Here is a 27802-nt window from a genome sequence, read left to right as displayed (position 1 = left end):
ATTAATGATAGTAGTTTATATTAATAGATTTTCTAACATTGAATTATCCTCATATTTCTTTATAAACCCTTCTTGGTCATGATGTTTTCTTAATGTAGCGTTGAAATTCGTTAATTCAAATTTTATCTTGGATTTTTTGCATCAATATTTTCACATATGGGAGTGGGTATAGCTCAGTGGTAGAGTGCATGCCTAGCATGCTTGAGGTCTTGGGTTCAATCCCCAGTACCTCCACTGAAAAAAAAGGCCCACCTTTGGGTACCTAAGGAATAAAAATTCTTACATGATATATTTACCTGAAATTTTCTTCTTTTTAAACTACCTCTATCATATTTAGATATTAGTGTTATACTCACTTTGTAAAAAGAATTTGGAAGTTTTCCTTCATTTTCTCTGAAGCAATTTAAGTAGCACTAAGACTATCAGGTCTCTTTCTGCAGGATTCCCCTGTCTTATCTGGGCCTAGTGACCTCTATGGGATCACTTCTTAATAACTTTTTAAAATTTTATTATAACTGCTCTTCTTAAGCTTTCTATCAACACTTGGGTCCATTTGGTAAATTGTATTTCCTATGAAATGATACATGTTATCTAGGTTTTCTAAATTTTTTACATATAGTTATGCAAAGTAGTATTTTATGGCTTTATGTACGTGTCACATGAATTTTTTGCTGATCACTGCTTTAAAAGTATCTCAATTTTTATTTGTAGATTTTAAAATTCTCAATGTTTTTCAGAAATTCTGAAATTTCTGCTTAGATTTTAGCTTTGACTCAAGCGTTAATAGTGGACGATCTTTTAAAAATTTCTTAGTGGGAGGTTCTACTTGGTGGATTGCAGATGGTCATACATTTTTTACACATCTCCACTGAGAGGTGGGGTCTATTTACTTCCCCACTTGATTCTGGACTGTATTGTGACTTTTTAGATCAATAGAATTTATAGAACAGAATACACTGTTATGGATGTATCTTATAATAGGACTATCAGTTGCTGCGTTGGTCTGTTGAATCCCTGTATCACCACATAGCAGTCTGACAACTCAGCTAGAGAGACCATGGGCAGAGCCCCGAAACTACAGAGAAGGAGAGGGACCCAGCTAAACCCAGGTTCCCACTGTATTAGAAGCATATCGTTCAACTCAAGCCACCCCAGCTGACACCAGAGGATCAGAAATGAACTACCCAGTAGAGCTTCTTGCAAATTCCTCACCCACAAAATCATGTGCAAAATATAGTGTTTTATACACTACAACACTACATTTCAAGCCCTAAGTTTAAACCTCTTAGGATAAAGGGAAAACAGCTTTTTATCTTTCATAGCCTTAAAGGCCTGCATAACTGTGTAGAAGATTCTTGGCTTGCATTTTCTTGCTCTGATTTTTCTGAAAATGCAGCTCTTCTGTATGTGGCTTTTTAGAAGTCTGATAGCAGCCTAATTTCCTTAACTTTATAACTAATTTGATCTTTTTGCCTGGAGGCCATGAAGCTGCTTTTCTTTGTCTTTAAAGATGAATAGTTTTCATCTTTCTCTATTTGGTGCCTTGTGTCTTGCTTCCCCTACCCCCTTAATTCCCCTTGGGTTTTAGGAAGGCATGCATTTTGTTATTGTTGTTTTAAAGGGTCTTTTAAAATGCCTTTGAATCTCTTTTCCTACTTAACATTTTACTATCTGGTCTGTAATTCTTAAATTGTATCCTTTGACTCCCACATATTATTTATATAGCAGGCAGTTATCTTTCCTACTCCCCTATTTCTCTCTTCCTTCTCCTCCCATTTCTTAGTTGCATTCTTTCTACTCTGTCAGGACGTACAATGCTCACATACTATCCTTCCACCCATATACCTATTTTTGTTTCAGTCTTTGTTTTACAGTTAAATGTATGAAATGATTGATGTCAGTGCATTTGCCTTAATCTGCAACTCTCGCCCGGACTTCTTTCCTTTCTCTTTTTGCCGTGTCTCTGAAGGGTACCACACTTCTTTAACTCCTTCTCCCCTAGAAACAACGCTTTTCCCAGGCTTCCAACTCTGATTCCACTCACTTTCAAGCCCCTTTCCTGTAGCTCGTGCTGTGAACTACCAAGTCCCAGACCTGAGGTCAGTATATTTGCATGTGTCTGTCTTTCATTTTCTGGGTGTGATTTTTGTCTTGGCTTCAGCTGTACTCTCAGCTCTCCTCTTTCTTGCAGTCTCTTAAGCCTTCCCTCTCTTGCTCTCTGTAACCCCTAAGTTTGCAGCAATGGGAGGACATCTGTTGGAATTTGATGTTTATTTCTCTTACAGGCAATCTGAAGTTCATGGTATTCTCTATCTCCTACTGATGCTAAAAATATGGTCATGTATGTTTTTATTTGCATTTTTTGTTAAACTAATAGGCTCTTCTGGGAGGGAAGGATGCATGGAGGTAATAGGATTCAGGTGGTCACCATTTTCCTTCAGACTTGCTATCTTGCTTTTTGAGATGTTTTCTCTCAAAATTCTTCTGTACTCCTAACCCTTCTTTCTTTGCTCATAGGAATCACAGAGAATGTGATAAGGAGCACAACATCAATGGAAATTTATGTAATTACTTCAAGAATTTAACTCCTTGCTACTGTCACAATGTTAAACACTTGGGAAATTCCATAAGATAAAAACAACTAGCAACTTAATAAATGATATATTAAAATAATGGCAATGATAGGAAAATTGCTGCTTTTCTGTAAGTACTTAACTACGTTGATAAATTATATCAAAATAATACATTAAAACATTTTTCCTGAATAGTTAAGGAATGAGTCATCAGTGTTATATCCTACACGAAGGAGAAGAAAAATTACAATGACTCTCTCATCCAACCACTTAGTTGAAATTAACTGCATGAAAAGAGGACAACACAAACCTATCCATTGTGCATAGCCTAATTTTTCCACTGTTTAAGCAAATCAACAGTCAGGTATTTGCATACAATATCAATTTTTTATAAATTAAACAAAAAGAGACCCCTTTTTCAATACAAATATTAGTGTTCTCATTCCACTGAAACTAACGAATACACTTTTATTGATTTTCCTTTCTTTCTGCTATAGCCCAGATCATTGACCTTTTAGTCTGCAATGTCCTTCAGTGTGCCTTCTGCATCATTCCTGACTTCTGGAATGCCCAGGAATGTCCTGAGTAAATTTATGACAATATGGCTTACTCCACTGTTTTCTGACTCTGGTTGTTAGCCAGAAAAAATTGTTGTTTGTTTGTTTTTAATGTGGAGCCATCCTCCTTTGTAATCCCAAAATTGCTTCTATATCCATTGCAAAGAACAGTGTTTCTCAAAGTCATTACATCACCTGCATCATTCCCATGGGTTGAGTGTCAAAATGCAGTTTCCAAGGCCCCAGGCTGCTGATGGAATTTCTACCTGTAGAGCCCAGGAGCCTCCATTTTAACAACCTACCCAGATGCTCCATAGCATAGGCCTCCAGCACTAAGCTCCTAGGTCTCCCCACAGTCTGTGCTCCAGGTCCTTAACCCTTTCCTGCATGATAAAGTTTCCAGATGCCTGGTGATCTTAGTTGCCTTTCTATAGATAGTCCACAGTTGTTACCAGGGTCCTTCTTGATCTCGCACCCCAAATTAAACCTGATCCTGTAGAAATGGCCTATTAAGGCAGAGTACAGAGGGCCTCTTACCTTCCTTGATCTAAATATTACTTAGCGTAACTTAATGCTAGCATTTTTAGCAACTACCATACATAACTCTGTTGTTTCATAGAATGACTATTCAACTAAAGTCACAGATTTTTTTTTACTTGAACACCCGTATTTATGCTAATCCAAACTCAAAATTTTACATTTATCCCTGTTAACTTTAATATGCCATCTTCTTAAGATAATTTTGAAGATTTGGTTTCTTCGTCTATCATATAAATGTGTTCCCTGATGGCTTCACACCGCATGAAATTGTCTCTAGTAGAAATCCACAGGTCTCTGTCCTTTACCCTATTCTATGTGGAGCTTTTATAATCTACCTGGGTGAAAATAAGGAGAGCACCTCTGGGTACTCTGCACCAAGATGTTCAAAGGCACAGAAATGCCAGGCTTTCCTAAAGAAATGAGAGGGAATTATTTTATATTTTTTTAAATGATGGCGTAGAACGCAAATTCACATGGTTTTTAATCAAGACAGAGTAATTCAGAGAAATATCTCTTTTCCAGCAGCCACTTAGGACAGTTGCCCTGGTTTCTCCAGATGTACATGTTTACTTTCCCTTTCCATTAGGAATATTCCAAAAAAAAGTTTGACATGCACCAACATAAGGTGCTCTGTTTATTTTGTTCTCTGCAGAGTTGAGAAGTCTATTTACAAAAATGCTGAATTGAGTAGAGTAAGGGCACTCCACTACAGAATTTTTCGTAATATATAAAGCCATTTCTAGACATTTTTGAGAGGAGGCAACCCGTATGACTCCAACAAGTCAAGACAAACACTGGTAACTAGCTGCTATTTAATTTTCAAGCAGCCCTTTGATCTATCTGCCTAGTAACCTTATAAAAAATAAACCATATTAACTTATCAAATTTTGTCCTAGGTTGACATTTGTTGGCTCCTAGTGACCATAGCATTCATTTCTGCATGCTCAAAAACAAGCCTTTAATGATCTGTTGTAAAATCTGCAAACATGAATCAAGTTGTCTATAATTTCCAGAATCCACTCTGGTCCTTTAAAAATAAAGAAGAAAGTTACCCATCTGTGGTCTTGCATTATCTCTCCTATTTGTCATGACTTTTTGAAGACTACCAAACAGCAGCTCTGAGATTATAGCTGAAAATTCTGTTACCACCCTGGTACATAATTTATCTGGCCTCATTTTAAACATCTTGGAGTTAGTTCACTATTCCTTAATCTACGTTGGGCTAAGATTCTCACTTTTTGTAATTTGCTCTCCATATTCAGTTTAAAAACCAAAGGGAAGGAAAGAAGGAAAGAAAGGGAAGGGAAAGAGAGAAGGAAAAATAGGAGTTAAATGATGCTGCTACTTCTCTCATATACTTTCCTTTATCATCTCTAAGCATCAGACTTATTATTTCCTTGTTATTTTTGACCAAAAAAAAAGCCTTACGTTTCCTTCTGGTCAACTTTACCATTTTTTTTTTTGATCCTTAATTTATTTGGGGCCTTAATTTATGACACTTTTATAATAGATTTACTAATTTCTACATTCATCCTTGGCTACTCTCCTTTCTTTATATCTTTTGTACATCTCATTTGAAATTTGAGATTACTAAACAGCCATTCAACTTTCCTGAGCTTTCTCCCATTTTATTAGAATCATTTCATAATTATTCAGCGGAAGTTTGCATATGTGTGTGTGTATGTGTGTGTGTGTGTGTGTGTGTGTGTGTGTTTTAATCTCCCTTTGTTAGCCATAATCCCTTTTTGAGACTCAAGTCCCTGGGTCAAAATTTTGTTCTTTGAACTTTTTGTAAAAGTTTCCCCAGGCACCTGTCTAGCTCTATTCAGGGTTTGCCTTTCTGACCATTATAAACTATTAGCCTGGAGTTCTCAACATTTTTTATGTCATAGCACATCACTGATAACAGCCTCACATGTGACACACCCTCGCCACATATCCCAAGTTTTACAAACCTTAAATATATTTTGTCTGAAAGTAAAATAACGTAATCATATTTACTTACCACATCTATTGCTACATATCATTTATGACTGCTCATCACAGTGCATACAGTGATGTCAATAAATGGGCTGTGGCTTCTGTGGAATTCCATGCTGTTTGCTATAATGTCAAGTCTTTCTCTCCCACTCAAGGAAGCATACTGGTAAGAACATAAAAGCAATGATATCATCAAGATAACCCTGACCACGCTCCAATTTTTTAGAAGTACATGATTTACAATTTAATTTCTTCTACTCTGTGTAACAAATTACTTGCAACTCACCTCATCTGCCAAGTCTAAGCTGAGGGTGACCGAGGTACTTTCTTCTGCTGTTAGCATTTCTCCACACCAACAATTAGCTTTTCCTCCTTGGGCAAAATTAAGTCCAGGCTTCACTTGATTTTGATTCTGAGAGCAGTCAGTAATTTATCTCATCAGGATGGTGTGAGTCTCCTTTCTTGACCAATAACTTGCCTTTGTACAATCTGGGCATCTTTTGGCTCAGTAGTCTGTAACATTCTCCCACAATTATTTCTAATGTGGTCCTATTTTGGCAGTCTGTTTATATGAGCCTTTTAAACATGGCAGTGAAATTCCATGATGTCTTTAGAATAGAGAAATGTACATTTTTGCAATCTTTCAATTTAAAATAAATGATCTAACATAAATTGAAGCTTAACACAAAACTGCCTGCAAAAGGTATTTTTCTCAAAAATTCTAACAATGAATACTGTACTTAAAACCGTCAGATCACTGGACAATGCACATAGTGAAGAAAGCACCAAGGACAGAGAGGCTGGAAAGGAAAGCAAAGAACACAAGCAAGGGAGATTTTGGAGTTCTGCGCAGGCCATCCAGCCACGCTGGTCTTCTCTAAATACACAGATTGTGGCTAAGCTAGAATTCTCTTTTTCTTTTTAATTAAAAGCCATTTGGAATGAGCAGTTTTTCATTCTCAGGCTGCTTGTATTATAATTTCCACAATGTGTTACATTAAAACCAATTTGTTTCTTACACAAAATACAGTATTTTCTTAGAACTTATTTCTCAGCATATTTCAGGACTCCTGACATACCTTTATAAATTTGTTCTATATTCCGAAATCTTCAATGGAAAGGGAATATAATCTTTAGCAAATATGGTGAAAAACTTCTTCAAAAAAACTCTAAATGTTATTTATGAAGCCACTTTCCTAGATAATCATATGACCCAATCCAATTCAATTTCCCTCATGTTTTCAACCTAGAGCTTGACTAAAGAAATCCACTGAATCTGCTCTTTCAAAATCCTAAAACATCCTTTTTAGATCTAAAAAAGACTTTTGAAGGGAAGGGTATATAGCTCAGTGGTAGAGTGCATGCCTAACATGCACAAGGTCCTGGGTTCAATCCCCAGTACCTCCATTAAAAAAAGTCTAGTCACCCCCACCTTCCAAAAAAAAAAAAAGAAAAAAGAAAGAAGTTAAAAAAAAAAAAAAGAGCAGGTCACAAAAAATAAAATAAAAATAAAAAAGACTTTCAAAGTTCTTCCCTTGATCCAGGTATAACAAAACATAACATGGCAAAAGACAAACAGTTTAGCTGTGACCCTTTGGCTACTTGAATATCTTCTGTAAAGAAAGAAGTGATGGAAGTAAGGGAGAGGGACAGAAGAAAAGAGGGAAGGAGGAAAGAAGAATAAATATCAAAATATTAAAGATTACTTTTAAATGAGCACATTTTTTAAAAGACTCATTCAGTCTGTCAGCAGATAGATAGGAATGTAACAGTTATTGTTCTTTCAAAGTGGTCTCACCATCATGATTCTCTTTTTAAACTTATTTTTGCTAATACCTGTATTTCCAAGAACAAGGGAAATTTTTTTCTTACTTGCAGTATGAATACCACTACACAGTATTGTAATGCATCAGGTACCAAGAGCGGAGCCCTCCCTGTCCAGGGGCTGCATTTAACCTTAGTGAGAGCAAAAGTCTGTATGATCCCACTTCCACCTGCTAGGAAGTGCAGCAAGTGTGCACAGCAAATGCCAAAAAGCACTTTGAACAGGAATGAACGTCAAGGCTTGGCTGGTTATCCTCATCTTTCTTCACTGTCTCCAAAACTATCTTTAAAATTCAGAGTCCACTTTTTCACATGAATTAATTTTTCAGAACTAAAACATTATCTTAAATTGTATTATTAATTTAGCACTACCCTAAGAATTATTTCTCTGAACATATTCTACACAACAAAAATCAAGATTATTTGTTTTTCCAGTTCAGAACTTTCATGACTTTTTTTTAAAAAACACGCTTAAAAACACTCCATTTGTGATTTTCATGAAGGATATGAAAGTGTCCAAAGGTCATCCAAACAGAGGGTCAACTATACCTTTAGATCCTTAATTTTGTGGAAGAAATGTTGTGGAGCTCACATGGGCCTGAGCTGTAAGACTTTAGCAGTAAGACTCTGGTCCAGAACCCTCACTTTTAAAAGTCCCGAGATTCCACACTTGACCTAGAACAAAGCAGCAATTTTTCTGAATTGTCTCTGTGCCTTCGCGTCCAAAATTCCCCTACACTTTGAGACCTGGGGGACAGAGTCTCAAATTGGATGTAAGTCTCTTTTGCCAAATCATCTTCCCAGAAGGATTCTGATGCACACTGCAATTTGCAAACTTTGTACAACAAGAAAAAAATCAATGGCAAGATAATGACACAGGCAGCACCACTCACCACCATAAGGAAAAACCCTTGAGAATCACCTTCTTCTTCAACTCTGTCAGTAGAAAAGGTGATACACTGGTCTTTCTGGGGAGGCATTCCTTTTGGACAGACACATGCTATATATTGCCGACCAGGCAACAAGCCATTTATGGTGACCTGGTTCTTGCTGGAGTCTGCATTAAGCAGCAGCAGGTCCTTCTCACCATACTTGGAATACAACACGGTCACTTCTGAGTTCTGTGTGGTGTTAATGGTGTTCCACGTCAAAATCACACTCTCTTTGGTCTCACTGACCACCTGGAGGTTTTCTATTGTGGCATTCGTCTCCATAGGCAGGGCTCGATCCAGCAATGCCGACTCTTCTCTTTTACTTGCACTAGCTAGGGGAAGCTTACCGCCACCTATCTCCACCTTTAAATTTCTTTTTCCATTTGGGCGGAATGACTGCCACCTGGCCATGGTGGTGCTTGTGGAAATTCTAGTTCTTAGAGTTGTGGTTGAAGAAACAGGGGAGGAGAAGAAAGGAGATAAGGAGAAAGAAGCGGTGGAGGGAAGAGACGAACTAGAAGTAGGAAGAAAAGTAGAAGAAGCCGGGGAGGAAGGAGAGGAGGAGTAAGGCCACGGAGAGGATGATGAATCAGGCAGAGATGTAGATCTTCTAGATCCTGGCTGGACCTCTTGCTCCAGGTGATCCTCAGTTCTTCTTTCAGAACTGTCTGATGATATAGCCGTTGTGACGACACCAACCACTGTCACAGTAACCACAGCTTCTGACATCCCAGCCAAATTTTTGGCCTTACATTTGTAATCCCCAGCATCCATGTAAGAAATGCCTGTCAAGCTTATTATGGACCATCTGACTCCCTCCCCTGGAGATTCCTGAATTACTGGAAAAAAAAAAAAGCACACTCTATGAGAAGAAAGAAAGAAAAGACTCAAGCAACATGCTGACTGAAAAGGAAGCAATATTTGGTTCTATATGCGTACTTCTCACAAAAGCCAAGAGGGAAATGACCCACTGTAAGTCTCTGATAGCAGGCGATGGTTCTGTAAATTGTTTATGTGAAAGTCTAGGACATGCTGGGTGCCATGAAGTCTGTATGGGAAGTGGTATTTTAAAAAGACACAGGCTGAGAATTAAGGAACTTCTGCCTTGGTAAACTTTTGTTCACTAAGTAGTATGTGATTCTAGATAAGTCGATTAGTGTCCTTAGGCCTCTGTTTCTACATTTTTTAAATAAGAGGATAAGACAAAGATCAGAGATCTCTTCCAATTCTAGCTCACTGTGATTCTGCAGATGTTTATCACAAGACTTTACTTAAATATGTCTCAAAATATTTTTTCATCGTGGTAGAATGCCATTTATCCACACAGTCAGAAAGTACAGCAGATCATTTTCTGGCATGGAGGAGTCATAATTTGTATTCTTAGTAATTTTCCACTGCATATTTAATTTAGATAAACTAGTAAACCATGGGGTTTTTAAATTTGTATAATAATATACAGTTTTTGCAAAATTGGGATTTTACTTTCCTAAACACTAAAATCTGAACATATTTCCATTCTGTCTTGATTTCTGAAGCTTTCTGAAAAATAATAACATACCGAGTGATATCTCAGTAGCCAGAATTTAACTCAGTACCGTAAACTGTGGGCTATTCACTCTATCTATTTGTAACAATATTAGGCCTTGACTTTTTTTTTTTAACTCAATCAGATTTCATTATTTCAACCTCAATTTAAATTTAATTTGGAAGAGTTTTAAACTATATTCCTTTAATCATCAGACTACCACTGTTGAAACTAAGGCCAAAGCACTGATTTGGTCACAGTAGGATCTAAAAAGTCTAGGTAATCAACATTTCTAAAAATTATACTTTTGCCTCATAATAAGGTTTCTATGTAATTTATTATTTAAATAATCATTCAAAAATAAGAAATTTGTATGAAATTCCCTTAAAGAAATCATCATGGTTATACATTTTAAAATGAGCAGTATCCAAGATGATGGAGCAAAGATAAAGACAAAGGTCTTATCTGCAACCATCCATCCATAGCATCATGTTGTTCTCCATTTAAGAAAAAATCAGATTGTCTAAACTCATCTATGGAGGTAATTAAGTAAACTGAGGAAAATATTAACCAATAAAGTGTTCCTTTCAAATTTCCTTCATCCAACAATCTTGGCATATCTTAGGAATTCAATTTTCATTAATTTTGTTTGTTTTGGGGGGGAGATAGTTAAGTTTATTTATGTATTTATTTACTTTAATTTTTTTTAAATGGAAATACTGGGGATTGAACCCATGACCTTGTTCATACTAAGCACGTACTCTACCATTGACCTATACCCTCATCCCATTCTCGGCATATTTTAGTAGAAACAACCAGCCAATTTCAAATCTTACAAAAACTTGAGATTAAGTTCAGTCATTTGTAAACTCCTTGTTTCAAAAGCGTGAATTAAGAGGATACCTGTATAATTAACTGGCGAGCTTTCTGGTCTGCTCCACGTGAGCTGTGGGGTGGGGTAGCCAGTGGCATCACACCGCAGCAGAACATTACTGCCCAGAGCAGATGTGATCTGGGTGGCCGAGGTCATCACTGATGGCTTTAGACACTGCTCCAACTCAGCCCGCTGGAACAAAATCCCTGCGAGGCGTTCGGGTTCACTGCAAATCATCAGTGGATCAAGAAGTACTACTGCAGGGTCAGCAACTTTTGACAATGCCATTATTTTGGAAATGTGACAGTCACAGAGCCATGGGTTGTCCTGCAGACCTAAACCAAAAGGGAGGAAAAGGTTGATAAATGTTCTCCTGATAACTTACATTTACATCGCAGCCTTGTGGGATAGCATTTCTGCACTGTGTCCCTAAAAACATAAATGTTTTGAGGGATCAAAGAGAGTCATCTCTCTGTCAGTTTTGCCCTGCACTCCAGCCACATAAATGAATGTAACCTGTCAGTTCAGATCATTAATGATCGTAGCTAACAATGAGCATTTACTCTGTCCTAGGCTCTGTTCTAAGCACTTACCTGTATTACCTCATTTAATCTCAACAATCCTATGAGGAGGTGAATATTATTTCCCCATTTTAAAGATGAAGAAGCTAACAATATCACTAATTATCAGAGAAATGCTAATCAAACTACAATGAGGTATCACCTCACACCAATCAGAATGGCCATCATTAAAATGTCTACAAACGATAAATGCTGGAGTGGATGCGGAGAAAAGGGAACCCTCCTACCTTTGGTGGGAATGTAGTTTGGTGCAGCCATTATGGAAAACAGTATGGAGATTCCTCAAAAAACTAAAAATAGACTTACCATATGATCCAGCAATCCCACTCCTGGGCATATATCTGGAGGGAACTCTAATTCCAAAAAATATATGCACCCCAATGTTCATAGCAGCACTATATACAATAGCCAAGACAAGGAAACAACCTAAATGTCCATCAAGAGATGAATGGATAAAGAAGATGTGGTATATTTATACAATGGAATACTATTCAGCCATAAAAAATAATAAAATAATGCCATTTATAGCAACATGGATGGACCTGGAGATCATCATTCTAAGTGAAATAAGCCAGAAAGAGATAAAAAAAAATACCATATGACATCACTCATATGTGGAATCTTAAAAAAGAAAAAAGAAGATACTAATGAACTCACCTATAAAACAGAAACAGACTCGCAGACATAGTAAACAATCTTATGGTTACCAGGGGAAAAGGGGTGGGAAGGGATATATTTGGGAGTGTAAGATTTGCAAATATTAAATTCTATGTATAAAAATAATAAAAACAAATTTCTTCTGTATGGCACAGGGAACTCTATTCAATATCTTGTAATAACCTTGAATGAAAAGGAATATGAAAAGAAATATATGTATGTATATGTATGACTGGGACATTATGCTGTACACCAGAAATTGACACATTGAAACTGACTATACTTCAATTTAAAAAAAAAAAAGAGATGAAGCTAAGACACAAGAGAAACCAAATAATCTGACCAAGATCATGTAGCTAATCAGTGTCAGAGTCAAAATTTGACTCTGAGAATCCAAGTACCTTAGAATGTCATAAATACAATGATAGAGAGGTTTCTAGGGTATCATGAAAGCATTTATATTATTACAAGGATTACAGGGTACTGAGAGGCACCTAACTCAGCCTGCAATATATTATGATTTTGTGTGATTTTAAAGTATACTGAGGTAGTACAAGTTCTATGTTGCAAAAGGATAGAGTGAGATGCAGACAATGTCAGGAGATAAGACTGGAAAGACTGGTAGAGGCTAGAACATGGCTTGGCATGAATGTCATAGGAGGTGGCCATGGAGGTGCATGGCTCAAATTCCCCTTCAGAGAGAATCAGCAGCAGGGAATACAGCTAGCTGACGGCCTCCAATTACAAGTCCCTTCAGGGTCTGCCTCAGCTTTCAGAACTGCCAGCCAAAGTGTTGTGGCCTTCAAAGAGGCTGGCAGCAAAAGCTTAAAGAAAAGTGGGGAAAATGTTATGAGAAACTAGAGGTAAGAGGAGCCTTGTTATAGAGTGGTAGACAGTTCAGCAACACTGTCACCTGTGGCTAACACAGACAGTAGAATATGTACTCAACAAAATGAATGTTCTAGCTAAGGATATCTGCACAGTGTTGAAACTGCTGCCTGGTGCCTTTTGCTGCTCATAGTAAAATGTAAAGAAGAAACAACAGGTAAAGGAAGGACTGTTAAATGTAAAGGAGCTAAAACTCACTGGATTCTATAATTAAACTGTTTCTTATACCCAACCTCTCCAAAATTCTCAATTTAAGAAAGGGCTTCAGAGCAAAAATCAAATCCAGGGTAGGTGGTTCTGTGAAGTTAGGTGCTCAGATCTCAGAAGGATCAATGATGGTGCTTCAGAGCCTTCAGTCAGACAAAAGTCTCTCAAAGGATATTAAGGATGATGTCCCAGCAGCCTTACATAAAGTCCAAGGTTGGAAAGGGTTTATTTCAAAAAGATTTGTGGTTGTGGAGTGAATTATATATTGATTCTTAAAGAGAAAAGACAAAACTGAAAGTCAAAAAAAATCCAACCATGGTGAAAGATTTAGCTGTTCATTCATAAATTCTAGATTTCTATTTATGCCTACTTTTATTGTAATAGCACTTTGTGACTGATTCATGGTTCTCTGCCAATGTTGGTACAGTTTGCTGTTTTTCATTATCTTCTACACTGGAAATTTCTTTTCTTTCATGGGTAAATTACCTTGACCTTCCTCCTCTTACATTTAGCCCTGTGAATCTACGATCACTTCTCCAATACTGATTTAAATTCTACTCAGCCTAACAACAAACATCAAATTCATTCTGTCATATAATAATTAATATATGTAGGATACTTCATACTTTTAAAACACTTTGACCTGGGATTCCAGATTTTTTCTTTATAAAATAGTAACAACACAAGTTGACAGTTATTGATTGCTTCCTATGTGGCAAATACTGCACTCATCAAGAATTGTAAAAGATCTATGTTTTACCCTGCTTTAAGGTGACAGGCTCATTCCAGTTTGCCATAGTTTTATGGGTGTTGGCAGAAGACACAAGACTCCTAGTCAAAGATGAGGAACAGTTTATGATTTGCAGTTCTGGAAGGAGACATAATTTTTATTATACTGGGTAGTAAGCATTTTTATCCTTTGTTCTGGAGGGAGACATATCCCTACCTTCCAAAGTGGCTCTCTACTCAAACATGCTTGATAGTTCAGAACAAAAGGCAGTCAGTATCTGCCTCTGCTCACAAATCATTATTTTAAGAATGAGAAAATGCTCAGGTAGGTTAAGGGATCTGCCCAAGGTCACACAATCGGATACAGTTAGGATTTAAACCTTGATATCTTGATCTTAAAGCTCCCATTCTCAACAACCGTGTATATGTCTTATATGGACCTCAGGAAGATAGTATGATTCTTCTAATTTCACAGTAGAAGATATTAATGCACAAAGAAATTACTGCCTTGAGTTAGTAGATAGCTTAAAGTCCTGACTAAGTCCCAGGTGTTCAAGGCTCCTGGTCTCACACTTCTTCCACAAGAACCCATCTCTTTGTCACCTAAAAACATCTAGAGCCATGGGTGGCAGCTATAAGTGCTGTTGTCTCCAAACAACAAATGTTAAAGCAGCGATATTTGGAGCATAAATGTCCGCATAGGGAGACATCCAAGAGCTATAACATCAACAGTTTCATTTATGCTTTGAAACTGTTATAAAAATGTATTAATGGTGACACAAAATTCTTTTAAAAAGTTAATCTAACTGGTTATATCTAAAAATCATGTAAACCTGGAGTAAATATTTTTAAATCCTTCAAAAATAAAGTATTTGTTTGAGCTATGAAACATCTAAGGTCAAGAGTATAACATTTAAAACCTGAATAATAATACTGGTCTGAGGGCAGGTCACCTTCAAATGTTTTTTCTTCTGGGGACAAAGGTACAAGAACTCTCTAAAGTTAAACTATTACTTGTACTGCATTCCTTCAAGTCAATGCATCAACCACAGTTGGCAATTTGCATTAATTAATTTATTTTATATAAGTATTCCTGGATAGGGGCAAATGAACTTTGCCTTACTCCTTTTCTAAAAGGATAGTTTTTCATGCATCACAGTAGTTGGATTAAACGTGCTATGCTTTATGAAACATCAGCAATAAGTTCTAGTCCAAAAGCTAATCTGCAGACTCAGCTCTTAAAAGGCAACGACCATGCCTCAGTCAGCTCTGTGGAGGCAGCTGCATTTAACAATTCAAGGGGGTGCCAGAGCAATTGGACATCTGTTTGGGAACAAATAAACTTCAATTCCTACCTCACATTACACTCGAAAACTATTTTAAGATGGGTCATAATCATAAGCATAAAAGCTAAAAATTAATACAAAAGTTAAAATGATAAAGAAAGAATATCTTTGTGATCTGCATGTAGGCAAGTATTTCTTAGATGGGACACAGAACTCACTAACCAAAAAAAAAAAAAAATGATAAATCAGATGTCATCAAAATTTTAAACTTTCTTACTAAAGGCACCACAAAGAAAATGAATAGAAAAGTCACAGACTTGAGAAAATATTCATAATGCATGTAACTGGTAAAAGACTTGTATTCAATAATAGAAAGACAAACAACCTTAAAAATTATACAGAAATATACCAATGGTCAATAAGCAAATGTAAATGGTCAATTCCATTACTTGTCAGGGAAATTCAAACTAAAACAACAATGTGATACCACTCCCTGACATATCCACAACAAAGAATGACTGAAATGAGAAAGACTGACTACCTCAAGTGTTGGTGAGGATACAGAGCAGGTAGATTATGCCAGTAAGAGTGTAAAACAGTACAAACTCTTTGGAAAACTGGCAGTTTCTTAAAAAGTTACATAAATATAGCCATCCTATGACCTAGCAATTTCAATCCTAGGAATTTATCCAAGAGAAATGAAAACATGCTACATAAAGCTTTGCACAAGAATGTTAATAAGCAGCTTAATTAATAATGCTAAAAACTGGAAACAGCCCAGGTGTCCAACAACAGGAGAAAAGATGAACAATTGGTACATTCATGCAAATGAGTATGACTCAGCAGTAAGAGACTACCAGTACATCCAACAACATGGATGAACATATAGCCGAGTGAAAGAAGCCAGGCACAAGAGTGCTTCTTAAATGATTGCATTTACATGAAAAATCTAGGGTAGGAAAATTAACCTATGGTAATAAAAGCAAAAAGAGTAGTTCCCTGGGCTGGGGGGAGATGGACTGAGAAAGGGCACAGGGGAAATTTCTGGCATTATGAAAATATTCGTATCTTGATGAGGGTGTGGTTTTGTGCAGATACATGTTTATCATCATTTGCCAAATTGTACACTAAAGATCTACTGCATCATACCTCAATACCCAAATTTTAAAAAAGTTTAAAAAATGAAAGTGATGTCTTTGGAGATGAGCTGTGAATTTGAAGCTTGACTCTGCCTCTTAACCAGCTGGATAAAGAAGGTGATGACACCAGTGTCAAGTGGAGTAATACATGAAGCTACGAGAGGCTTGCGTAGGGCAAAATGGATCCAAAGGTTCTAGAGCAATAAAAGATGATGGGATTGGGACTGACAACCAAAATCTGTGGGAGTTAGAAGGTGGGAAGAGAAATGATGGTCACAAAATTTGAAATCTGAAAACAATGCATGCTTGGATTGGGCATATTTATAGATCTAGCACAGTGGCTTCATATAGTTCCTCCTGAAGCATGTGCTTACAGTGGTTCTGATATATCTAAACAACAAGCTGATAATTTATGAAAGGGGTTAAGAAGATCAAAAAAAGAGAGAAAGTGATGACAGTTACAGACCCACCTCATGGTTTGTCCTAAAGGCTGAGATACTGCTAGGCAGTCCTCAGAAGAGTGGCTGGCAAGGAGTAAGCCTTAACTGTGTGGATTTGTCTCCTCTACGTCTAGAAAAGAGTGGGCACATCACAGTGACTGAGGAGTGTTTGCCGAACTACATTAATGCCATTTTATAAAATTCTACAGTAATATTCATGGCCACCACTGCCCTTCTGGCAAATTCCGTTCTGAATAGAAGAGCCCATTACAATTGAACAAATGTGGGTACCAGTAAAAAGCACTCAAAAAAGTATTTTATACTCTCTCCCACTGCAGGTTTTTTCCTCCAAGATAAACAGTGTTGGGCCTTAATGGAGTCTGCCTATGTAAATATTTTCTTATTCTTGAGAAAGAGGCCATGGAAATTTACCTGTATTACAAATCAATAATGTAGTTTCATGTTAATTTAAATGTTTACTTGCAGGACACTAGTTTATGTTTTATGGATACATTAAAGGACAATTTTATTAAGTTGATATTTCTATTCATGCAGAAGAAAGGAGGAGTAACTGAAAAGCATCTCCCTAAATTCTTTTTTATTAAATAAATAATGTGATTTAAAGAGATCAGTAAAATAATACATATATGAGGAAAATAAATCTGGTAGTTTTACATTTGTATTAGAGTGGGGAAGGAGTGGGGAAGAACATGGGGTCTAGACTCAAAAGGCAACCAAACCCCAGCTTCATCACTATGTGTGTGGTAAGTGAATTTGGGCAAGTGTTTTAACTTGGGCCTCACTTCTTCATCTATAAAATGGGGATTAAATGGTACTTACCATGGAGTTAATGTGAGTCTAGAATAACTTATATCCATAAAATAAAAGAACTAGGCTTAGCCCTGAGTAAGCATCCCATCAATATTAGCTATTACTGTTACTATTTCAAATAGAACCTGTTAGCAACAATAAACATAAGGCAATAAAAATGAAATGAAAATGAAATGTGTCCCACTATTGTAGTACAGAGGTAAATTCTACAGGGCACCTGGAAAGATATGATTGCTACAGTTAGACACTGACTTCTACCAAATCTAGAGCCAGTTCTCATCACCATATTTTAATGATGAAATTGGAAGATTCAAATGTAGTTAAAATATCAAAACAATCAAACTAGAGAAGTCTTTCTTTATAAGACACTTGCATCTCAGTCATAGCTGCTATGGATTATTGTTGCACTAAAATCATAGCCCCAGACATTGTCTACCTCATAATCTAAAGAGCCATCACATAAACTTAACATTCTCATTGCACTCCTGTTAGCAAGATGGAGTAAGTCCCATCATCTCCATTTTCCAGATGAGAAAACTGAATTTTTTGTGTGTGATTCATAAACATGAACTAGTCTTCTTTTGAGAGGGTAGCACTTCTTTCCCCACTTTGTTACATAGCAGTCATGGCTTTGCTAAGGTCAGCTGCCACACATGGCTGGACATATTTCAAAATATCTTTTGTGATTTGTTATCATGATTATAAAAGTAATGCATGCTCATTGCAGAACATCCTGAAAATATAGAAAAGCAGTAAGATGTCAGAGAATAGTTAACCAGTAAATGTAACTTTTTAGTGTTTTTCTTTGAAAATGTTACAATATTTATGATCATGCTTTATGCACAATTATATATTCTACTTTCTAAATTTAATGTTATACTGAAAATATTTTCATGTTAGTTTTAAAAGAATCTGAACCATTCCTCAACAAAATATTAGCAAACCAAATCTAATAATACATTAAAAGGATCATACACCATAATCAAGTGGGATTTATTCCAGGGATGCAAGGATGGTTTAAGATCCACAAATCAATATAATATATCACATTAACAAAATGAAGGATAAAAGTCACATGATCACTTCAATAGATGCAGAAAAGGCATTTGACAAAATTCAATGTCCATTTATGATAAAAATTCTCAACAAAATGAGAGGGGATGTACCTCAACATCATAAAAGCCATATATGACAAACCCACAGCTAACATCATATTCAGGGATGAAAAGCTGATCCTCTAAGATAAGGAATAAGACAAGAATGCCCACTCTCACCACCTTTACTCAACATAGTATTAGAAGTCCTAGCCACAGAAATTAGGGGAAAAAAATCTAAAAAGGAAGAAGTAAATCTGTCACTGTTTGCAGGGGACATGATACTATATATAGAAAACTCTAAAGAACCATCAAAAAAGTTAAAACTAATACATAAATTCAATAAATCCACATGATACTAAATCTACATACAGAAATCCATGGCATTTCTGCACACTAATAACAAAATTATCAGAAAGAGAAATTAAGAAAACAATCCCATTTAAAACTGCATCAAAAAGAATAAAATATCCAGAAATAAATTTAACCAGGAAGGTGAAAGACCTATACACTGAAAACTCTAAGACACTGATGAAAGAAATTGAAGACAATACAAACAGATGGAAAGATATCTTGTGCTCATGGATTGGAAGAATTAATATTGTTAAAATGTCTGTACTATGCAAAGCTATCTACAGATTCAATGCAATCTAACCAAAATTCCAATGGCATATTTCACAGAACTACAACAAATAATTCTAAAATTTGTATGAAACCACAAAAGATCCCAAGTAGCCAAAATAATCTTGAGAAAGAACAAAGCTTTATGATGATTCCTGATTTCAAACTACACTACAAAGCTGTAGTAATCAAAAGAGTATAGTACTAGCACAAAAACAGGCACACAAATCAATGGAACAGAACTGAGAGCCCAGAAATAAACATACATATATGTTGACAATTAATTTATAACAAAGGAGTAAAGAACACACAAAGGAGAAAGGACAGTCTGTTCAATCAACAGTGTTGGGGAAAAAGCCACATGCAAAAGAATGAAACTAGATCACTATCTCATACCATACATAAAAATTAACTCAAAATGGATTAAAGACTTGAATGTAAGAATTGAAACCATAAAATTTCTAGAAGAAAACATGGGTCAGACCTTACTGACATTGGTCTAAGTGATGTTGTTGTGGATCTGACTCCAAAGGTAAGGAAAACAAAAGGAAAAATAAACAAATGGGACTAAACTATAAAGCTTCTGCACAGCAAAAAAAGAAATCAGCATCAGAACAAAAAGGAAATCTACTAAATGGAAGAAGATATTTGCAAATCATATATCTGATAAGGGATTGATATACAAAACACATAAGGAACTCATACAACTCAACAACAAAAACAAATAAACAACCTGATGACAAAATGAGCTGAGGATCTGAACAGGTATTTTTCCAAAGAAGACATAGAGATGGCTAACAGGCACATGGAAAAATGTTCAACATTACTAATTATTAGTGAAATGCAAACCAAAACCACAATGACATACCATCTCATTACTATGAGAATGGTTATTATCAAAAAGACAAGAAATAACAGATGTCAGAGAGGATATGGAGAAAAGGGAACCCTCATACACCATTGATGGGGCTGTAAATTGGTGTAGCCACTATGAAAAACAGTATGGAGATTCCTCAAAAAATTAAGAACAGAACTGCCATATGACCCAGCTATTCCACTTCTGGGTATTTATCCAAAGAACATAAAAACACTAATTCAAAAAGATATATACACCCTGTGTTCACTGAAGCATTATTTACAATAGTCAAGATATGGGAAAAACCCAATGTCCAACAATGGATAAAGATATGGTATATACATACAATGGAACACTATTCAGCCATAACAAAGAATGAAATCCTTCCATTTTCAACAACATGTGAATGGACCTTGACAGTATTATACTAAGTGAAATATGTCAGACAGAAACAAATACTGTATTATATCACTCATATGTGGAATTCAAAAAACAAACACTCACACCAGTCAGAATGGCCATCATTAAAAAGTCCACAAACGATAAATGCTGGAGAGGATGTGGAGAAAAAGGAACCCTCCTACACTGTTGATGGGAATGTAAATTGGTGCAGCCACTATTGAGGACAGTATGGATGCTCCTTAAAAAACTAAGAATAAACTTATCATATGATCCAGCAATCCCACTCCTGGGCATATATCCAGATGAAAATATAATTTGAAAAGACACATGCACCCCAATGTTCATAGCAGCACTATTTACAATAGCCAAGACATGGAAACAACTCAAATGTCCATTGACAGATGACTGGATAAAGAAGATGCGGTATGCATGTATGTGTGTGTGTGTATGTGTGTTTGTATGTATATGTGTGTGTGTGTGTATGTGTGTGTGTGTGTGTGTGTATACATATATATATATACACACACATATACATATAATGGAACACTACTCAGCCATAAAAAAGAATAAAATAATGCCATTTGCAGCAACATGAATGGACCTGGAGATTGTTATTCTAAGTGAAGTAAGCCAGAAAGAGAAAGAAAAATACCATATAATATTGCTTATATGTAGAATCTAAAAAAAAAAAAAGGACACAAATGAACTTACCTACAAAACAGAAACAGACTCACAGACATAGAGAACAAACTTATGGTTACCAGGAGGTAAAGCGGGTGGGAAGAGATAAATTGGGAATTCAAAACTTGCACCTCTTGGGGAGTGATGGAAATGTTAGCTATCTTGATTGTGGTGGTGGTTTCACTGGGGTATACATCTATCAAAATTCATCAAATTATGCATCTGAAATATGTGTAGTTAATGTATAGGAACCATACCACAATAAAGGTGTTAAAAATAAATAAAAAGTAAAATATGAAAAAACAAACAAACAAAATAAAACAAAAACAAACTCATAGATACAGAGATCTGATTAGTGGTTACCAGTTGCTAAGGAAACTGTTGAGGGGTTGGTGAAATGGATGAAGGGGATCACCTGTATGGTGATGGACGGTAACTAGACTTGTGGTGGTGATTACTTTGTGGTGTATACAGATGTCAAATTATAATGCTGTACATCTGAAACATACAATTTTTTTAAAAGAATCTAAACTCTAAAACATAAAGCTATTTATCTCCATGAACAATGAAATTTCATAACACTTATCCATTTAATCCCTAAGTTCTCATTCAGATTTAACTCACAACTGAAAAATATCACTATTCTAGAAATTATTTCCTCATAGTAACATTAGGAACTAATCATTAGAGAGCTATTAATACCAATTTAGTAATATGATTTTATTTTCTACTATATATCGCCATAGGGTAATTTTATTAGAACCAAGAATTGCTTCCAAAGAAACTTTAAAAAAATACACAGAGAAATAAAATCTCAGTGTTAGTTAAGACAATTTCCACCCGTTAGCTTTGCTCATAAGGATCAAATTAGTGACTAGAATGAAGTAAATAAATACTACAGTATGGGTTTGCATGGTTCCTATCAGAGTGTTTACTTGAAGGACCCTACAACTACTGTTAAATTCAACTAATTTTTTCCATAACCCATCCCACAATACTTCTTTTATTTTTTTAATTAAAAACATTCGAAGGACTAGATAAGTAGTGGGCAAAACATGAAATAACTATATGAGAGAAATTTATGTCACTTTTTCTCTATCTGGCTAATACTCATATTTTAAGTCTCATAAGCATCATAATGCATATACATTTCAAAGAAAGTAATACTAAAGCCATTTAGTGTTGTCACAGTACTTTTTTCCCAGTTTAAAAGTTTTTTGTTGAAGTATAGCTGATGTGTGATATTGTATGTTACAGGTATACAATACAGTGATTCATAAGTTTTAAAGGTATACTCCATTTATGGCTATTATAAAATATACAATACTTTCTTCTTTATAAAAAAAAACTCAAATTTATCTTTTATTTTATTTACACTTTACTTCAGCAGATGCTTGGCAGGCAGTATTGGTCAGGAGGAATTTCTGGCACAATTTCTTAACATCTAGTTGCTTCTCATTCCAAAAGTCTTATAAGTCTTTCACTGGCCAGACACTCAGAATTTCTTTCATCCTTTTGAGAACTACAACTTCTGTAGTCATATGGACATAATTTGTGAAATGAGAACACAGCCTTATTGAGTGAACAAAATTTTAGCAAATCAAACTGTTTGGTCAAAGCCTCAGGCTTGTGTCTCATACAAAAGTGGAAGAGGCCTCACTGCCCACAGATACCACTGAGAAGGGTCTCAGGTCACTGATTTCAATCAGGCAACCACATTTACTGGGCATTCATCATGTGCAGAGTACCCTGAAAGCACTGTGAGAAGATACAAGAAAAGAGAGGGGCTCCCTGGAAGGAGCTGACATGTTAAAGACCCAAGAAAATATCCATAGACCCTAAACAAAGCCAGGATCTAAATATACAAAGCTGCACTGAGAGACCAAGTCCATTAGGACACTCATCTGGGGCCAGTAAAATAACTGGTGTCTCCACTATTTCTTTTTAGATTAAGAAAATTTGGAAGCTATTCTTCCTAATTAAACCACTGCTACCTCATAAAGATGCTGATGCCTTACTCCCACACCTGATGAGCCTCATCAAGAGCTGAAAAGAAACCAGGGCAGAAGGCTGGCCATGGCAGAGTAGGAAGCACGTATGTGCTCACAAGAATCAGTACCAGTTGGTAGATTTTGTCACTCTTCTTCAGGCTCTCTAAGAACAACGTTAGTCACTCAGTTTATGAGGCCAACTCCCTTCCCTGCCCCAACACACACACATACACTGCTGCCCTCACTCCACACATGTGCATGCTCATGCACACGCACACATACACACCCCCCACACAGAGCCATTACACCTTACACAGGGCAGACTGGTAAACTGACCTAGGTCAAATGGTAGAGTACTATTCCATTGAAAATGCAAGTACAGAGTAAAACTCCAAATTCAATGGACATGAAAATATTGAATAAATGAAGGTACACAGAGCAAATTATCTGGACCTGAGAAGCCCAGAGACTCTGAACTTACCGAGAATAATTCTTCTTGGTGAAAGGTCCAGGCTTCTGGACGATATTGTAACTAAGTGGGACCAGCTTTCCAGGAAATCTGGTGGAAGTGTGGTTAATCTGTTGCTTGATAAATCCAAGTAGGCGAGGTTCTTCAGGTACCTGACCGCCTCATTTGGCACACTGGTTATTCTGTTATTGTGCAAATCCAGGGTCCTTAGACGGGGCATGTCCCTCAGAGATGTCCAAGGAAAAGCAGCCAGAGAGTTTCCATCCAAGCGCAACTCATGCAGCTGCTTCAGGTTGTAAAAGCTGCTGGTGTCAAGGCTGACCACAGAATTATAAGTCAACCAGAGGTACTGGAGCTCCACCAGGTAGTAGAAGGCCTCGGCGGGGATTCTACGGACAACGGTCTTCTCTATGCGAAGCTTCACAGTGTCCACAGGGAAGTTCGTAGGTACCTCATTCATATCCAGGTCATTACATAGCACCGACCTAGTGTCACAGAGTGGAAGGAAACCTGCTTTCTGAAACTCATTTGAAGAAATAATACTTATTTGAAACATGCATCAATTTTTCATCCCCTACTCGTTTTTTGAAAAAATCTCTTCAGCCTGGCTAACCTGTTCATTAATGATTCGTCATTATCATCATCTTCTAGGTTGAACCATATGAAATGGTCATTTGAGGTGGTTAAAAAAATCGATCAAGTATCAGCAACTTCATGGGATTCAGCCTGATTGATGGAGCTCTTTATGTGTCGGGCCTGTGCATCGAGGATCACATCCATTCCCAAATTTAATCATCACAATAGCCCAATGAGCTAGATATTGGGTAGTAGGTAAAGGCACCATCTCTAGAGTCAGGCTGACCTTGGTTCAAATCAGCTGCCTCCTTTGTGGCCATGGAAAGCCACTTCACCAATCACTTAACTCATTTTCCCATATGGTACTATTATTGAAACGGATGGAAATTTTTACACCTTCCTGGCACATAATAAGCACTCAATGGGTGTTTGCTACTTTTATCATCAATCTCACTTTTACAAATAAAATAACTGAGGCCCACCAATATTAGGTAACTTCCCAAGGTCACAGAGCTAGTGGTTACACAACTACCTTTCAAACCCATATCTGTCCAACTCCAAACTGCACACTCTTAATCTTTTTAGGAAACAGACCATTTTAAAGGAATCCCTCTTGAAGTTATAAATTGATCCTTTTAAAGATCATACAAGAAGGAAAGAGAGAGAGCAAGAGAAAGAAAGAAAGAAAGAAAGAAAGAAAGAAAGAAAGAAAGAAAGAAAGAAAAAAAGAAAGGGCAAATGTTCATACTAGATGTTTAAAGTGAAGCTCTATTTTAACAATGTGACCTGTGTGTTGCTTTCAGCCTAGAGAATAAACCAGAAACTACAAGTTTATTTATTTTTTACCACTCACTAACTTAAGTAACCTTGAGCAAGTCACATTGTGCTCTTGTTTATTGGCACATGTAAAACAGGCATAGAAAAACAAGCCTGCCCCATGTATGGGTGTAAGGTATGAAGGATCAGAGAATTTAGATTCATTTTAACCTGAAAAAGAAAAGATTTATCTCTCATTATATATTAATCCTCACTGGATTGCTGAAATTGAACAATAAGAAGTGTTGCAAACCATCTAAATTATAATGCATCACATAGTTAGTTATAGTACATAACAATAAAATGGCCATTCAGTAAAACACATCACATTAAATTAGTGAATTCTGAAAGCCAGCCTATAATGTAAAGAGGGAAACAGCAGAAGCCATGAGGTACTGATATGCTGGTCATGTTGTCTCCTCTCTTTAACTTTAGGAGAAGAGCCTACGGAATCCTGGGATTCTCCAGATACACCTGTTACTCTTCACCTCTATTCTGAATCACACATTTCAGTGCTGCTTTATACCAGAATGATCCAGTTTCTCCTCACTCAGTCAGCATTCCAGTACACTGGGATGGGAGGAAGCCTGGACTGGAAGCTAAAAGACCCAGCATCTTTATCAGCCAGTCACTGCAGCAACTCAACACTGTGACCTCAGACAAGTCATTTAGTCTCTATGTGGTTTAGTTTATTCATTTAGAAAATGACAGTGGTCGAACTAGATTATTTCTGGAGTTCTTCTCAGGCATAATATGCTATGAATTTTATAAAATCCACCAATAGTGGGGCCACCATGGAGAAGGAAACATTTCTGTGATTGTTTTCCCCAAAGTAGCCTGGCCTGCGTCATTAACTGTTGCCTATCTTCTGCTAAGTAGGTCTTTAATTTGTTATATTATTCTCACTGTGTTTAGCCACCTAGTGAATATCTCGGAGATACCAAGAGTTAGTAAGGTAAATTTTATACCGTATCAAAACAAACTACTCAAAAACATGTGTTAATTGTTATTTATTTGTATAAATTTGTAAGACATAAATTGAGCAATTCTTTTAACAAATTAAGAGGCTCACTGTTCACTTTAACCGAGTGACAAAAAATCTGATTTTGTTATTAAATATCTTCTCAAAAAAAAAAAAATCGAGGTCTACTATGTTTAGCTAACAAGAGTTTTTTTGCTTTGCATTTAACTTCTATTTAAAAGGACTCATGCACATTATGAATAAGTATTTATTCTCACTTCACTTTTTTTTTCAAAAAAAAAAGTAGATATTAAAGTAACGCAGAGGTTAAGTAATTTCTGTAAGGTCCCACAGTGTCTGCAACACAGAGTTGACACGTTTCTTTCAAACTTCTCTTCTTTGTAAACTCCAATATCTTAAAATGAGAAATTCTGATTAGAAACCTCTCTAATTTCTCTTATGTGTTCTCCTTCCTACTTCCTAAGCTCTATCCAGTTGGCATGAATAATCCTCAAAATGAAATGGAAAACCCTGGAAGCAAATGATCTGGGCATGTCACACACCTTCTGATCGGCCCTGCCCTCATGTGCTTTCTATAATCAGGCTGAGCTGGCCACACGCATTTCAGTGGTTTGACCTCCTGCAAGGTTCGTTTTGTGAATATGAGTGCCATGAATATTCTTGTAACACAGAAAGCGTCTGAGAGTCTCAAAGAATTTGAGGGGCTTTGAAGGAACTAAACTGCTCTAAATGAAAACAGTGGCGGAGTAGGCAACCAGGATTAACACAATTAAATTAAAGCTTATCTACATTAAACCTTCTCTCCTCTGATTTCTGATCAACAGTTTGCTTTCAAATTAAGGCCATCTGGTTTGAGTCCTTTTCCTCGCAATCATTAGAACACTTAATAGCAAGGAGAGAAGCGTACCTCGATCCCATGCCGTCATTTCTGCCGTGAATTGTCACAGGTGCACTGTGAGGGACATGAACAGCTCACTCTTTCCAAAAAGCTAAGCGCAATGCACAGACTTGCAAAGAGACGCATGGCTCCTTTCAGAGGTTATTTGGACAAAAGTTAAAAACCAAATCCTAAGCATTCAGAAACTGGTGTGCTAGCAACACAAACGGCCATTTAGCAACAGCAGATTACACAGGATTAGCTGAGATCTGTAGTTACTTAACCTTCAAGTGTATCTTGCAGCGGATCAATCCACCTAGCCTTTGAATCTGGTTTCGCGGTGAGTTCAGAAGTAACATATTTTAAGGGAAATGAACATCAAACATGTGTCAGGAAAATTACCATAGTTGCCCATACCTAGATTTTCAAAGAAATGCCTATTATATCTCTTTCCTATGGATATAATTGCTACGATACCTCGAAGATACACATAATGTTCAAAATAATTCAATGTCTTAGCAGATGTTAGAAAATGCTGTAGATTATTTGCATGTTATAACATGATAAACTTTACTTTTTGCTTTTTACTGTCATGCATAATATTCAGTTTTATGAAATTTAGCTTTAAAGATAGAAACATGACAAAATTGATTTAGAGTAATTTATATTGCCACATACTGGCTAGCCCCAACAGCAAACTAAGCAAAGTCTAATACCTAGATGTTTTTAGGCAAGATGCCTCAATCCACCACTGAATTGGCAGCACTAAGACTCTAGTGAGAGTTCATCCTGCATTTCTCCCAGGTCATCTCTGTGCAGTGCAGGTTCATCCCAATACATCTGTTTTTTAATGAAGGCCATTATCTCTGTTCAA

At 36.5% G+C, this 27802-nt stretch overlaps 1 protein-coding gene across 1 annotated transcript; it reads right to left on the bottom strand.

Moving 5' to 3' along the window:
• Positions 1-7989: 7989 nt before the first annotated feature.
• On the bottom strand, positions 7990-27075 carry LRIT3 (leucine rich repeat, Ig-like and transmembrane domains 3). Its single transcript, XM_006188933.3, is given in 5 exon segments — positions 7990-9245; positions 10835-11140; positions 23690-24162; positions 26959-26990; positions 26992-27075. Coding segments are annotated over 5 exon segments (2019 nt in total). The 3' UTR covers positions 7990-8121.
• Positions 27076-27802: the final 727 nt, after the last annotated feature.

This window comes from Camelus ferus, chromosome 2 (assembly GCF_009834535.1).
Source record: "Camelus ferus isolate YT-003-E chromosome 2, BCGSAC_Cfer_1.0, whole genome shotgun sequence".
NCBI lineage: Eukaryota > Metazoa > Chordata > Mammalia > Artiodactyla > Camelidae > Camelus > Camelus ferus.
The sequence above is the reverse complement of the archived record's forward strand: the minus strand, read 5'-3'. Positions and strand labels throughout refer to the sequence as shown.